Source organism: Dinoponera quadriceps, unplaced genomic scaffold, assembly GCF_001313825.1.
Source record: "Dinoponera quadriceps isolate SergipeBrazil2010 unplaced genomic scaffold, ASM131382v1 scaffold458, whole genome shotgun sequence".
In the NCBI taxonomy this organism is placed as follows: Eukaryota; Metazoa; Arthropoda; class Insecta; order Hymenoptera; family Formicidae; genus Dinoponera; species Dinoponera quadriceps.
In genome coordinates, this window is record NW_014554796.1 from 1,604,601 (window position 1) to 1,621,377 (window position 16,777).

General features: G+C 42.0%; 2 protein-coding genes across 3 annotated transcripts in view; both read left to right on the forward strand.

Annotated features, from left to right (window-relative positions):
• LOC106741954 (protein Wnt-7b-like) overlaps positions 1-13,993 on the forward strand; it is a 49,694-nt gene extending 35,701 nt beyond the window's left edge. Inside the window, exons 3-8 of one of the 2 annotated variants that reach the window (XM_014614438.1) lie at positions 8,356-8,470; positions 8,560-8,631; positions 8,765-8,852; positions 11,949-12,128; positions 12,519-12,837; positions 13,654-13,993. In XM_014614438.1, coding sequence (XP_014469924.1) covers positions 8,356-8,470; positions 8,560-8,631; positions 8,765-8,852; positions 11,949-12,128; positions 12,519-12,837; positions 13,654-13,805 — 926 coding nt within the window. In that variant the 3' untranslated portion in view covers positions 13,806-13,993. The remainder of the gene's footprint in view (positions 1-8,355; positions 8,471-8,559; positions 8,632-8,764; positions 8,853-11,948; positions 12,129-12,518; positions 12,838-13,653) is intronic. The other variant, XM_014614439.1, reaches the window with a different exon arrangement.
• Positions 13,994-15,337: 1,344 nt separating this feature from the next.
• Positions 15,338-16,723, forward strand: LOC106741950 (UPF0428 protein CXorf56 homolog). The gene is made up of 4 exons (XM_014614418.1): positions 15,338-15,576; positions 15,707-15,863; positions 16,059-16,287; positions 16,490-16,723. Exons 1-4 carry the CDS (start codon positions 15,456-15,458, stop codon positions 16,634-16,636), a joined length of 654 nt encoding a protein of 217 aa, XP_014469904.1. The 5' UTR covers positions 15,338-15,455; the 3' UTR covers positions 16,637-16,723.
• Positions 16,724-16,777: the final 54 nt, after the last annotated feature.

Consider the following 16,777-nt stretch of genomic DNA (forward strand, 5'->3'; position numbering starts at 1 on the left):
CGAAGAGAACGAGGCTTTACAATCGAAAATTATCACTTATTTAACAATCCCAATTCTCCGACGAGAAACGAATAAGTGTAGATCGAGAAAGTGATTCGTGAATCACTCGGTAGGTCGGATCTGAAAATCTCGATCGCTTATTGGTAAACTTACTACTACTATTACTGTCGAAAGACGAGTAAGAAATCATCAGGAAAAATGTCGGACTAAGCATGCATAGTAGTTTGGCGCGATCCGGATCAGTTAAGAAAAATCAAGCCGGCCTGCCTCGTTAAGAGACGAGATCCCTCGTCGAAAAGAAACGACCACGAGTCCGAAGTGGATTCAAATGCAAATTCAACGACCCGACTCGGTTCGAACAAATGCTAAGTGGAGGTGTGTGTCTTAATTATAGTAATTGGTTAATTGTCCCGTTATCTGATTGAGTTTAACTTGTCGGCAGAGTAGGAATCGCGTGCTTGCCCTTATCAGATTTCTGCTCGACGTCCGACGAAGCTGCACGTTTCGCGTAAAGGACATAACTGTAAAATGGAATCACGATCGCGCGCAATTCGTTAAAGTCGAATGAGCTCGTCCGTCGAATATGAATTCATTAGGTCCACGATGGTGGTCCTCGTTAGCGTCGTAAAAAATTTATTTACCGCCCTCGCGACGATATCGCGGACGACTTTCATTCATATTAATTATTTAATATTTGCTTATCTCACATACTCTATTTGCACTTAGATTATATAATTAATATAATTTCTCGTGGAAATTAAAAATAAAAAAATTAATACAGATAGGATATTGAGATAATATCGAATATTAGATAATATTGTATGTGTGTCTTAAAAAAATTAATTCCAGAATTATTTATTATTTAATTATTTTAATATTTCATGGTTTCTAGATTCATGTGCCTTGTTGTATGAAATAATGTAACAAGTGCAAACGCAGATAGATGAATAATTAATTAAGCTGTAATTATTTATCAAATGACATACCATGAATATTGATCTAAATGTCGACTCGAGTATTTCTTCTTGTCAAATCCGTTAAAATATTATTTAAAATCACTTGTGTAATGAATGATTTTCGTTGTCCTTTCGCGCAAGGAAGCACGGTCATCTTCTTTTGATCCGGTAATCGCTACTTTGCACGACGGTTTATGATGATTGAACGATGATTATTCATTGAACCGGTGCAGACGAGCAGCTTCAAATTGCAAGAGGACGGCCATGTGACCGTAAAAGTCGGCACTGTGCTAGTCTGTCTCGAAGAGGAGAGTCGTGCTGCTCTTTGTCGTGTCGGTCCATCGTGACACGCGAGAGGAGGCATCCTGCTCGTGTGCATTACTTTCACACCATCGCGAGAAAGAAGGAGGGAGAGAGAGAAAGACTCCTAAAATATTCCACCCTGCACGCTATCATCGCAAGGTTACATCTCATGAATAACTTCGGACTTCTCTCCGTACTACGAAAACAATCGACCGCCGGCGTTAAATCGTGCAGTCGCTATTGATATTTAAACGCGTTAACCTTTTAGTTCCTAATTATTATCCGGGTAACATAATTGCAGTGACTAAGGGCCAGTTTCACAATCTTCGATTAGCTTAATCGGCCGATTGAGTGTCAATCGTAATTGGTAATTTCTGGTCAATTCTACTTAACGACAAATACGATTCTGGTCAATTCCAGTGGAATAATCAGCAGATTAAATTAATCGGAGATTGTGAAACTATCCGAAACTAGTCGAAATTTTAGTCCTATTTTAAATCTAATTTAATTCTATATTAAGTATTCAAAGGTCTTCAATTATACTCCCTTGGCGCTACAAACAGAGAAGTTATTGCCGCTTTCTCCATTTGAAAACTTAATGTAGAACTAAAATTTAGACTTTGAAGGAATAAATTCCTTTTGTAACATTAAAAGAGCACTTATTGTGCTCCTTTGATGCTACAAATGTGAACTTATTATCATTTTCTCTTCTACTTGAAAACTTAACGCAGAATTTAAAATTTCAATTCGAGATCAATGAAGATATTTTTTGTATCCCCCAATTGTAAAAAACGCTTGATAGTAAATAATGTTTCATAAGTTCATCTATAAAGTAAGAAAATAAGAATGAAGAAGAAAAGGGAGAGGTAGCTCGATAATTAGAGAAGCTTACGATATCTAACTTCTGACAATCAGACTCTCTAACACAATTTCAGCCTTGCACACGATTTGCGCATGCTGCTCCCTCGCGGAGGACTACCGAACTGTCATTTAATTTGATTTACGGTGGTAACCGCGCCATTAATTATTAACCGGCTCTTTCGTTACATCGGCGAGCAATGCGGACTCTCTCCGCGGTGGCTCGCCCAAGGCCCTCGCTGATGAGTCGAGTTTCTTACGAACGCGCGGCAGTGGCACTAACGCGAACTTTGCTTGCCGATGATCGCAGGAGAGATCTCGGGCGGCTCTTTAACGAACGAACGAAGCGCGAATCTAAAAGAATCTTCTGTGTGTCTCTCGACGCCGAGGTGAACGCGTCTCCTTCGCTGAAACCGGAATAGGTTGCCGTCGATTTGCTCGTAGAGCCGACACGCTTCGTCACCGATCGTTCGACCCTTCCCCAGGTCGGAATAATTAAAGCATAGAACAGAAGCACGAGCAGCGAACGCGCGAAGCGAAAGAAGGACGAGCGCGCGCGGTGTGATTCGGTAGCGATAACACTCGGCTCGGACAAGACGTAACTACCGTGTAAGCGGAGAGATAATCAGCGAGGGACTTTCATAAATGATGCGTTCGCAAACGCGAATACATCTCTCCCCTGGTAATCCGCAATTTGATGTTATCGCGGGGACCCTGATTAATGCGAACACTCGGCGGAATATGATACCTAAGAGCGATGCGCACGCCTCGCGCGATAGTTTTATTAAAATCGTACGCGCACACGGGCGCGTTACGCCTTCGTGAACGAACGATGCAACGTGTCATACGGTGTATGTATGTATGCGTGTGCCTAGTTTTATGCGAGCGCAGGGGGATCGGCGCGAGCGACGCGAGAAAAAAGAAAGGACACGTTTCATTCGTCGTCGTGGCGCGGCTCAATGGCTCTACCATCGATATAGGTTGCGTGGGTGTCGAGCAAATGATCTGTCCTCCCGTGACAAACGCCCCAGGCCAATAAGGATTCCCCGTGGTACAATGGCGTGCGCGCACACGAGACGCGGACGCGAACCTTTAACCCCGAGAGAGCTCGCGAGCGAGCGGGAGAAAAGGGACAGGCCGGAGAGAAGTGGGTGAGGAGACAAAGCGCGAACGCGCGGGCACCGCATACGGGCGTGCGGACAAATTTTTCTCACGACGAAATAAAGATCTTGTCGGACACGAGCTGGTACAAGACGGAAACACACCGACCGCGTGGTGGCCGAGACACGCTCGTTCGCCGGCGATAACCTTGGCTCTCTCTCTCTCTCTCTCTCTCTCAGATCGTACACCCACCGAGTTTACGACACGAGTCCCGAGTATCTCGCTCGCGTAAAGGGTCAGAAACGAAGAGTTCTGATAAATGCGACTGGCCGCGTTACGGCCAATTAATTAATGATATTAGGAGATCAGAGAGCAAGAGAAAGGGAGAAGATATTCGCTTAGATACAATCGCGCGAGTCTACATGTGCGGTTGCACAGGATCCCGCGCGCGAACCCGTGGAACATATTAAATTACGCCGAGTTTATCTGATACACACCGGTACGAGGGAGAACTTCGATAAACAGATCGAATTACTAGACCGCTCTACGACGAACGTGAGATATGTTATTACATGTATTGCCGAACCCTTGTTCCACATGTGGGAACGAGGCAGGAGAAAGAGAGAGAGATGCGCCCTTTCTAGTCGAATTAAATCATCCCCCGTCTCCCTTTTTGTTATTCAGGACGAGTAACGAGTCGGGATACGAGCCCGTCTCTCAGTGGCGGTAACATCGCACGGATACACGCGAAATACTTTATTACCCGGCACGATACGATCGAGCTCGTTACCTTTAATAAGGTCGACTCGCGGGGCATAAAATCGCGAGGGCATAATAACGGCGTCGGGCGAAAGCGGGCCCCGCTATAGCAATACAATATGGCGATTGTAGGTGGATGTGCGATGCATCATCACTTGAAATACTCCGCTATCAACGTTGCGCCGTTGCGCGCGTGCACGACGTGTGCGAGGAGTAAGATGCGAGATTTAGCGCTCGTCAGGATCGTTCCGTTCCAGTTTTAACGCCGGCGGCGTCTCAAGCCGCTCAATAGATTCTCGTGCATTAATTAGTCTCTCGCGACTAACTACAGCCTCTCTCGCACAGAGTCGCGCGGAATCAATTTGTTTGTGGGCTAACCACAGCAATGATCGGAACACGACTTTGAAAATTTGTTGATCATTTTGTATGTAACACGACGAATGATCGGCGATGACGATGGACATTGTGAATGATCGGCGACGATGACGATGACAGGATGATGTTGGTGATGATGACGGTGATGTCATGACGAATGGACGGCAACGATGGTGATCCCTTACAAAATATTTCACCGTTTTTATTATTCATATTGACTTGTTTTTCACCCATTCTATTAATTTTATGCCTGTTTCTTGCACAGGTGTGCGCAGCTTAATCAAAGCACTCGTTTTTACAGAATATAGGCCGCTTTTCGACTCAAAATCAGGCTTATACTCTCTCAGCCGAATGCACGCTTTTCCTACTCAAAGTTTTTGTGAACTAAGAACGGTGAAATATTTTCGTAAGGGATAACAGAATGCTGACGAACACTCCTGCCAAAGCCAAGCCTGAGATCAAACATAAAATACTTTAGACTAATGAAACCTTAATACAAAACATTTTGAAGTATCTTCAAGTGAAAGGACGTTATATTCATTAAAAAGGAATAAATATCGAATTTCTGAGCTGAGGCTTGTTTTATGTTATTGTCATATTAATAATACTGTCGCTCGAGAAATCATTGTAACCGAAAGATAGATGGCCCGGCAAACGAAGGACCGCAATGAGATCAAACTCATTATTAAATTTGAGTTCGCATCGCGCAATCACCGTAAATAATCGCCCACGTTCGGCGATGCGGCTTATAAATTTCGTACGGCTATTACGCGAGTCACTTAAAACGCGATGATATAAATTAAAAGACTGCCGTATGACGATTGATTGCGGGCCGCTCCTTTTTTGGCTCCATGTCCTCCTTTTCTTATTTCTTTTTTTATATTTTTTTTTATAACTCCCGTCTCTCTTGAATAACCCATCGCTTATACGATAATTCTCGATCGCGGCGTGTTTTCGCGCAAATCTAAATATAAGGTCTATGCTCATTTTTATCGATAAAAGTGAATTAAAAATATAGATTTAATATTTGTTTCTACCATCATGGCTTAAATCTAATCGGCGATCAACCCAACGGAATTGACAATCGCATTAGCTAATCAGCTGAACTGATTGATGCGATTGGTCAATTCGAGCCAATCGTCGATTAGATTAAAATCATGATGGCTAAAACGGGCGTAAGAAGAGCACCGTCTCGAAAACAAACGTCAAGTGCCGAGTACTCGTCTCTCGTGCCAGGAATCGGCGCAGTCATCGGGCGAGAATGAATTTCAACGACGACACTATTTCACGTCGCTCCGAAGATAATCCGTTCTCGTTTTACTCGCTGCTCCGCAATATTTTCCGACGTTAATAAGTGCACGAACGACGCGACACACGCGCACATATATGTCTACGAGAGAGGGCCGCGTATATGTATAATATATGGCGCAAATAGATTGAAGCCTACTCTCGCCGTTCGGCATGAACAACGACTCTTCGGCATCGTCATGTGCCGTGCCCTAATATGGAAGCGGCGCTCATTTGGCGCGTTCGCGTTTTACAGCTGAAATGAATTTATGGAAAGGCCACCTCTCTTTCCTCCGCCCATCGGAGAAGCAAGAAAGAGAGAGATAGAGAGAGGGGAAGAGAGAGAGAGAAAAAGAGAGAGAAGCGGCGGCCGCCATGGCAAACGCCGACGAAACGATAAATTTACCCCTTACCGGTTCTTCCGACGCTAAATAGATGACCGTGCTGCCGTCCTTTGACATAAACACTCGGCATAAATTCATCAACCGCTTGACCGATGCGCCCGTTGCAACGCCGTCGTTTGTGTCCTTGTGTACGATCGTGGTTTCCTCACCAGCCGCGATCACGGAGGATTATACTTTTACGCGTTACTCACGAAAACGGGCCCGTGTCAACTACCGTCGGTGAGACACGGAAATTGTGGAACAGAATGCTAAAAAGGGTCCGATCGTTTACCGACCAAAGACGCGACGCTCACGGCGGACATATTGCGACTACGGCAATAACTGAATATGGCGGGAAAAACGAAGCTCCGATTCATCATGGCGGCCGATTGCGCGGCAGCGAATTCGGTCACCTGCACTACACCGGATTAGTGAGGTACACTAAAGGTCGCTACATCACGTACCCAAATATAATGACACAAAATAAACACTTTGACGTATATAATAAGAAACATTTTGTACTTGTGTGGAAATTGATTCTTGTTAACATTTTTACATTAGATTTTTAACATACATCTTGTGTTAATTTAACATATTCTGTTTATGTTATCTCAATATATATTTTATGTTCAGTAGATATTCAACATGTATAAGTGTTAACACGTTTTATACTGAAGTGTCGATTAACACATGTTATGAGCATTATATATAATTTTAATATTTGATTATAATTATTATTCATGTATAACAGCCTTTAGCACGTACTGATCCGATGTGGCGTGGATGATCGAATTCGCTGTAATTTCCAACGCAAGGGGGTGAATTCAAATGGCGAGTCCATTTTTGATACCTCAAACTCAGGCTTCGATCTGACTGTGACAGTCGCCTCATCGAGAACGAAGAGCTCGTCGGACAATTTGAGCTTGACGTCGCGACGTGACGCGAAGATCTGCGAGCGCGATGATCGCGCGAGGATTGCGCATCGGAAGGGAACGAGACCGAACGAGCCGCGAATACGCGAACGTCCAGCTTATTTACTTTCACAACACGACCGCTGGCGGGCGCGTGTCAGTGGCTGTAAGTTATGGCTGCACGTACAACAAACATCGGCTCAACTGGCGTTATCGCGCAACCGTGTGCATATAGGACGAACCCCGTAATTATGGTTGACCGGATATCCTCTCGATTTCGAACGCGCTAATCGAACGCCATCGTGCGTCTACGCGCCGAACTAAGAGGTGCGTCACGCGCGATTCAAAATGAATTCATTTCTGTGCGTTCCCTGTTGAAAATTTCCAAGTGGATTCCCACAGAAATCCAACGGGACTCGCGTGAATCCATATAGAACTTTAAAAATCCAAGAAAAATCCACGTGAATTATAACTACCTAAGACCTGGTGGTTTTTTGGCACAAATCGCCAGAAGCAATCGTGCCGATCCCATAAAGGATTTCATATACGGATTCCCACCTGGTTTTTTCTTTTCATCAGAATTGTGTCTCCCGATCGTTTGATATCTAATAATCGCGAGAGCTGTGAGAAAAAGATGAAGAAAGAGAGAAGGAAAAATATCGTGAACAAAGATTTCCCCGCACGGCGAGAGGCCTCGGTAAACTGGTTTGCATCATGAATTCGGTGTTAACCAAATCTGCATGAGAGATTATCGCGCGTCGAGCACTGACGCGACGCTGACGCGCGAATTAAAGCCAGACGAGTTTGACGGCGATAGAGTAAAACGCCAACCGGGTCGGACACGAGACAGAACCGCGTAGGTGTCGGCGACGATGATGGAGTGAAAAATGGACATCGCGAGGAAACGGACATACGGTAATTCATTCGACGTGGTAAACGAGTTGAAAGCACGGCGCGCGGAGGTAATTAATTGCGCTCACGCTTAGCGCGTACCGATGGCGACTAGTTGTAAATTCACGTGATGGAAACGCTCGACGGGGCGAGTTTGGACGTGCTTTCTATCGCGCGTGTGTGTGTGTGTGTCTCGCCAGGAACGGTTCAGGCGCAAGTTTCGAATAAGCCACGATCACGTACACGCTGCCGCGGGCGTTAAATTATTAATCGACCCGGAAAGAGAGGTCGAAAACGCTTATGGATTCTTCTACGGGTTGCCAGTGCCCGGCGCTTACCACATTCTTCACCCTGCAACATGTGTCTCTAATAAATTAAAACTACATATATTTTCCTTTCCTATCTTACATGCTACGCAGAACCTCTCTTGCTTCACCTTTTCAACCTTTGCGCTCCGCGTGAGGACTCGACTCGCGCTACGTGTATCGACGACGAGACTCTAATACGAGAATACTCGCTGCTCATCCGCAGGTAGTAGGGAGGCAGCTTTCACGTACGCGATAAGCTCGGCTGGTGTCACATACGCGGTGACCGCGGCTTGCAGCCGCGGCAACATCACGGCCTGCGGTTGCGAACCTGCAGTCAGGTAACTGTAAATAAACCGCGAGGGCCCCCGTGACGAGGGCGCAGGACGCGTAAAACTGCTATCAAACGATAATCGCATCGCTTTTGCAGGACGAGAAAGGAATTGCCGGCGAACGGCTGGGAGTGGGGCGGCTGCAGCGCGGACGTCACGTACGGGATGAGGTACGTTGATCGAGGGGATCGCTAATTAATCCATTCCCGGCGCATTCTTGCCGCCAGCCCCGACGACGCCACGCGTCACGTGGCGCGAGGCGCTTAGATACGCGTAAATTTTAATATTATAATTTAATGTTAGGTTCGCGCGCAGGTTTCTGGACGCGAGGGAGATCGAAGGAGACGCCCGGAGCTTGATGAACCTTCACAACAACAAGGCCGGAAGAAAGGTAAGGGAAAGGGAGGCGATCGATCGCGCGAAATCAAACGTGTGTGCACTAAGAGAAAAATATCTAAGTAAAAAATATTTATTTATTTGGTGAGTATTAATAGTATACTAATAAACATGTTTTTACACTGATAACCTTTTTTTTGAAATGAGAGAATATACATTTTCTTAATTCTGTAGCTCTTTACGAAAACAATAGTTTATTTTATTTAAATAAAACAGATTTAAGTAAATATATTATTAGTGCCTACCTGAAATTTGCTAAGAAATATTGAAGTAATTATTTGCTTGAATCTAGCAATTTTTTTTCCATGCGCTAACAATATAGTAACACTTACTAAAAAAGTGATTCTCTTGACAATATTCATGCGGTTATAGTTAGAAATATCAAAAATGTTTTCTCTCAGTGCGCAAAACCAACAACAATTTTCTCTCGCGAATGGGACACGGACGCGCGATACGCGCCGACGTTCAAGCAACAACTATGTAATGAGCGTCATAATTGCCGTGAAGCAATACTAATTACTGTAACTCACGAGGGAAATCGTTTAGCGCGATGATCAGACACGGCGGCGTTCGATGACACGGCATCGGCTGCTTCTCAATCATCGTCTTTCGTATAATTACACGCGCGATCTCGTTATTGTGCGAAAAACGTAGCCTGCAATCGTTACCTAACTAACCGTTTCGTCTAACGCTCGCGGACTCGCGATGAGTTACCTGCCGTTCGTCTGTTACCGAGGACCGACTCTACATAGAAATATACGCGAAAATTAGCGTCTATAATGTCTCGCGACGGAAAATCCGCGATCGGATAACGAGGTAGTAATACCGATAATGAGGCGAGCACCTCGCTCGGGCCAGCCACTCCAGCCAGACGCTATCAAATTTGATTTATCGCCCTATAACCCACACGGGGAGCCAATCACCCCGGAGAAGACAATGTCGTCGCGTCGCGATTCATGCCTCCTCGTTCACCTCGCGCGTCTTCCTCGACATTTCAATCGTTCCTTAACGCGAGATCCTCACGCGAATAGTCGTACATCGTGACGATGATATCGACGCTCCGATGTCGCATTCTGCGGCTTCAAAATTCACTTAAGATAGTGATAGCGCTGAAAATATATATATGATAAATTTAGTATTTATCGAACAAAATTACACGTTCCTATACATTTATTTCACTATTTAAATAATAAATGTTAATTTGAAAGGAAATTAAGGTAGACAAAACTGTCAATAGTTCTAACATTCTTATATAATGTCTTTATGCTAGTCTTTAATATCACAGAAATCTTTCGTTAAAATCCTAAATAAATATAGTAGAAGAAATTGAAAATAGAAGATAAAAATAGGACATTGATCTCGAGGAATACGTATAAAAGGTGTCATTTTCAGTTGCGAATATCTCGGCTTTCGAATGATTTCTAATTGCGCCAATAATTAGATCATATTTAAATCAACATACAGTGCAAGTTCCAACGGAACCTTAAAAAACTCATTTTACGCCACTACTACTTTAATTAAAACGACTTCACACTGTGAAACGATAAAAAACGATACAACGTGTCCGCGTTAGGTAGATCAAGAGAAAGAGCCGAGTGAGAAATTTCCGAGGAGATGTCGAGGACTCGTGAACGGTCCCTTCGGATTTATAAAAATTCCACGTTTCTCTTCAGGACAGCTGTCGCACGGAAGGATCGTCGATCTCGGAAACGCGACGTTTATGAAAAACGGTCGCGTTATGCGCGGGACGGGACGAGAGAGAGAAAGAGGCGGCTTAATTGGGGAAAGTTTGTCGAGCTTTCGTCTTCTTCGATGTGCTTTATTACGAGTCGGCTATAAAAACTCGCTGCACACCTGTGCCCCCACGGACTCACACGGGACTAACGATTTATTCTTAAGGCTGATCGCCTCGGCGCGTCGCATACTTTATGCCCCGATGATTTTTTTAACTTCTCTCCCGCGTGCGGCACGCCGCACCGGGATAATTCGAAATGTAAACCAGTTTCCTGCGTGCGCGTATGCGCATCGTTCGTTCGCTCGGCCGAAGGACATACAATGAGGCCCCGCCGCCTCGGAAATCGGGCGAGCACGCAGGAATTTACAGATGAGTACTCGATACGATTACGATCGTTTAAGATCACTCGGTCGGTTATTCGAGTTAATCGAGCCGCGTCTCTCTCTTTCCCGAGGCGTGTGCCAGTGGTGCAGTTACGCGGTCATCTTCAGGGAACATTGTATTTCGATATTTCGACCGCGTACGGGAGTGGAATCGTTGGATTCTGAGTGACATCTAAACTATCCTTCTCACGAATACTTTGAAAATAAGGCAACTCTATCGCGCTATTGGATGCTATTTGTCTCAAAATTCGAACAACGTAACATTGTCTGATACAATGGAATTTGGTACAATTCTCTAACTATGCGTGAGTGCATTTTTAATTTGATTTTTTTCCCATGTACGGTGTGAGAGGGACTATTGTAAAGACGTGATTGCACGGGAGACCGAACATCCGCGAGTGAATTATCCGTAACATTGTGACAATCGGAATTCTACGCCATTGAATCCCTTTGTTGGGCCGATGCGTATCTCCTTGTCCTTTGATAATGATTCAGGGTATCGGGCGACGCATTCGTTTTCATCGGGCGCATTATAAGTTCTCGTTCCCCGAGACCAGAGGCTACGGCCGGGCAGATTTGAAATTTGCATACGACACGCGTGTATGATGTAAGGAACAAATCGCGATACACCGTGCCGAGTGCATTGCGACCGTACATCATCGGGTACAAGTTGTAATCCGTTTCGATATGATATGCGGGATTTGTTTCGAGTTTGCGCGCATCCACGTTTGTTCCCTTCGAATTACCGGTGAGAAATTTTTTCCAATTGAATGAAATCAATTATGCATATGTAATAATATAATCTGAACGTCTTTTACTTTCGTCCCGTTTTTCCTAGGCAGCTACTGATGTTTTTCGTCGCTTTATTCAAGGAACGTCGCAAAAGATACGCACAAAATCTCAATCGTCGTTCATAAATTGAAGATCGATAAATCATGGTGTTATTAATGCGAACGTGTTCCTCTCTTTCCAGATAGTTAAAGCTCTTCTACAAACGGAATGTAAATGCCACGGTGTCTCCGGATCGTGCACCGTGAGAACGTGTTGGAGAACGTTACCTAGTTTTCGCCAGATCGGTGACGCGCTGATGAAAAAGTATTACAGGGCTCGTCCGGTTATCGCCGTTACGCCGCCTCCCCCTCCAACGGTACAGGTAACTCTCACTTTTAAATATTTATCGGATAAGTCAGCTGGCTGATTGCGAACGTAACTCGATGTCGCGGTCACTCCAATATCACGTTCTGCACCTGGAATTCGACGAAAATTGCTTTAGCTTGCATTTTGAATAAGAAGCATTATAGTTTAAAGGTTCCGAAAAACCCCCGTTTCTCCCCATTTTTCCGCGGGTTTCTTCGCGGATTTGAGTCTCAAGGGTACAAAAATTCGTTTAGAAAAATTCATGTGTGTTCGGTTAAAATCTGAAAAATGTATCGTTTTCCGTAAAGAAGGTAGGAAACAAAAATAATCCGCGGAAAAATGGAGGGAAAAACGATTTTCTGAAATTTTAAAATTAGAAAAAATATTCCACGTGACTAATTCGCAGACCATGGACACGCTGTCACATTCCATGTCGCCAGAAATGGTGCCCATACTGGGCAACGACGCCAAAACTCAGGGCAAGCCAGGCGATTTTGCAAAGTCGCGACACGATCGGCAGCCTTCGAAAAAGACCACTAAGCCAAAGAGGCCGCACTTGCTCATCAAGAGGACGAAAGCGAGCGGCGGTTCTGGTATGAGTCTGAAGAGGATTCCAAAGAGAAGCGAGCTGGTTTATCTACAAAACTCCCCCAATTATTGCGAGCCAGATCTGGCTCAGGGCAGCCTCGGCACACAAGGCAGATATTGCAATCGTACTAGCAAAGGTAAGAATGCGAGACCCGATAGGAAAAAAAAGAAAAAAAAGAAAAGGAAACCAGAAAAATCTTATCTACTGTGAATGTCCCAGCATAAGAAGAACATCTAGATATCTTGGAAGTCTAAATATGGAGATCTTAAAGCAATGGAAAGAAATAACCGTAAAAAGAATTTCCACGGAATCCTCCTTCGAAACCACTCAAATTATGCTCTAAACACATTTCTCATATCATTAAAAATAAAAGAGATATTTAGATGTTTTCCTTATGCTGGGACACCCTGTATATCGCGTTATATGTTGATGTGCTTTCGCAAAAAATCCGAATTACAATTTTTGTTATCTCAGACTCTTGTTGTCTTTTATATTTGTTGTATGTCTTTTATATTTGTTAAGCCGAGTTATTAATTTATTTTATATTTTATCTCGTACTTCTATCTTCTCTATTTCGATATTCGGTCAGGTTCTTGAGTGACGAGGCAATCTGCTTTAACCGGCATCACTCGTACCTATTTCTATCACGCCGTGACTCGCGCATTGGAGTCCTTCTAGCCAATTTGGTATTTCCATTACTTGTTGCTGTGCAAGTAAAGGCCGTGCAACATCTGCGAAATGTGAAGGCCATAGAATGTTAATTAAAGGAGAAAATACAAGATCGTTGGATTTTATACGACAATATGAGCAATCCTAAACAAACAAATTTCTTTATTAACGATAATATCTGTTGACAATCTCAATAATATCGTTGACAATCCATAATATCGATAATATCTGCTGACAATCTCAATGATATCGTTGACACAAAAGAACATACCTTTATCTTCAGGAACTGACGGATGCGATTTGATGTGCTGCGGCCGGGGCTACAACACACACCAATTCACGAGGACGTGGCAATGTAGATGCAAGTTCCACTGGTGCTGCCGTGTTCACTGCGAGACCTGTACCGAACGAACTGAAGAATACACTTGCAAATAACAACATCACGACATGCAAAGTGTACATTTACACATACATATAACGAATGTAACATCGATTCGGACGAAACTGCGCCCCGATAAATAAAAAGGGACCGACTTATTGAGACTACTGTTTACATTTCTTGTTGTCGCAAAAAGAAAAACAATACGCCGAGAGATATGATATGCGTAAAATATCTTACTCTGAGTAGAAATAACCTTGTTCGATGAGTGTATTTTAGCGATCTGCTTGAGAGACGAAAGTGGACCGTATCAGATGCTTAAACCGTATTAGATTCTTATAGATGCTGAATATAGGTGTATCCTGTGTAAAGTTCGACAATCTATCGTTATTTTCTGCCACTTACCCTCACATTTATCTACGTTCGAGCTCCGACGCCTCGTATATCAATATAGGCATCATGATAATTGGCGCTTTGAACATCGCGCGAATGTTCTTTAGATATCGATATGCCGCGTAAATATGATCGAAGAAGTGTACGTTAAGTGTACTTTATAAGTAGCTTGCGAATATGTTCTCGTAAGATTAGCGATGCGTATAAATAATAAGAACGCATTACCAAGTTTCCTTCAAATTAATATTCAGAACAATCTTTCCTTCCCCTCCCCTCCCCGGTGTTTTATAGACTTTTCATCATACTTTATATAGAAATATACACACACACACACACACACATATATATATATATATATATATATATATATATCTCGTAAATTATTATTTATTAAAAGCGCACCATATAAATTATACCCCTGTACGTAAGTAATATTTGTTTCTTGGCTGATTAATAAAATACAAAGATATTATGCAAGCATTTTTGTGAATGTCATTGTGATAAACTTTAATATGTCCCCATTTACCTGAGAGTCTCCATTAAAGAACAGTTTTTGTTTTGTAAATAAATTAATCTTTTATACTAAGTGTAAAGAAAGTAGTGCAAAAATTTGTGCACAGTTTCGATTGATCGATAGAGACATTGGCAATTCAAATAAACGAAATTACATCTTTAAATCAAGTGACCGATGCGTAAAGGCTTTTGCACTTGAGAAATTTCTAGTTGTAAATCCGTAACAAAATTCATCAATCATAGTTGATTATTCTCCTTGCGAACGAAAAATAATCAACTGTGATTAGTCAATTTTTTACGGATTTACGGTTGTGACTAAAAACTTATTACGTGCAAAAGTTTTTACAGTCGGTAAAAGTTGGTGATGTAAAGTCACTAGATATATAAAGTACCGCAATCATGGACGTAAGATGGTATTATCTATGCAAGCATTGCTGATGTGCCGATTGGCGGTCAGATAGAGAATTTCTAGAGTATCTAGAAAAAAATTTAGGGACCCTTAAAATTCTCTATCCAATAGCCAATCAGAACATTCGACAATATTCGTTTGTTATTGGCCAGATATAAAAGTTACTAAAAATTACTGGAAATCCTAGTACCTTTCAAATATCTACCAACATAAATATTAGATCTCTGTCCGATTTCCAGCATCGTAGACATAAAGCCTTAAGCCCATATCAGGTTAGTATTAAGTCACACATGAGTGAAGTGAAAGAGCAACTAATAGCACAACAGTGGTTTGTTTAGTATTGTGCGACTTGTCTTTTAAAATTGGCATTAAATAAACTATTAAATAAATTATGCCGAAGGTTGTGTCAAGGAGCATTATATGCTCTGATACAAAAGATCAGGAAGAATATAGTGAGGAAAAGCCATTGCATATATATTATTGTTTGTGTGGACAGATGACACTTATTTTAGGTTAGTATTGTTTATACACCAGGTAAAAGAGATGCATAAGATACGACATTATGCGCTTAATATCGCTTTGGCTGTTAGGAAACAATGAAACACTTGCATGTTTATAAATTTTATGAATTTTAATTTATAGATTGTGCCATTGAAAAGTTACCGCTAAGAAAGAAGGATGGAGCAAGAGTTATTGATGGCAGTAAACATGCCCATAAAATGACCTCAGAGCGAGACGAACTTGTGTTTCTTAAGCGTCTAGAAGGAATCGAAAAGCAATATAGACAGAAGTGTAAAAAGTACGAACTATTTTTTATCACTATATTGTATCATATATATATTTTAGATAATTATACATACATATATTTTCCATTAACCATTTCAAGAGTAATTAATAATTTTGCATAAATATCTATAAATATCATATAAATACCAGGCGAGTATTTCATGGGAAATTTGTGAAATGAATATTTATTAATTATATGTCTCGGCAGATGTGGCTTGTTGCTGTATTACAAGCATGATCCAGCAGCAAATATAGTATTTATAGTTAAAGGTTCTGTGATAAAAAGTTCTGGAGAAGGTCCTATGACAGATATTTATAATCAAGTGGCTATTGAGAAGCCTAAAAAGATAATGGTGACAAAACATACTAAGAACATGGGAAAGTTCAGTTCAGTCACTGTATCTACAATTGATGAGGAAGAAGATGAAATTGAAGCTGTAAGTTGGTCACATTATGTGATGTGTAACACATACACAAGTAACATCACATTTACAATAAAACATTTTTCAAATTAATACTTTATGTTTTGAAAGCAAAGTATATCTTCCATTGAATATTATTTCAACTTGTGTAATTTTAATTATATCTATATCTTCTTTTTTGAAAAATGATCCTTACCATGTTTGCCATTAATTTCAGAGAGAAGTTGCTGACTCATATGCAAACAATGCACGCATCATAGAAAAACAATTGGAGAGAAAAGGCATGAATAAACGGAAAACTATGCCATCCTCTGAAACTGATTCAAAACGTGCAAGACCAAGGGGGACATTGTTGGATGTTTAATTTTCTATTGATATTGGATATAATTGTTGTACGTTAACTTAATATATATTTACTTAAGTAAATAAAGAATTATTTCTCTTTTGTATACATACAATGTAATTTTCTTATGTATTACATTTATAGTGAATGCATCTTATTTAA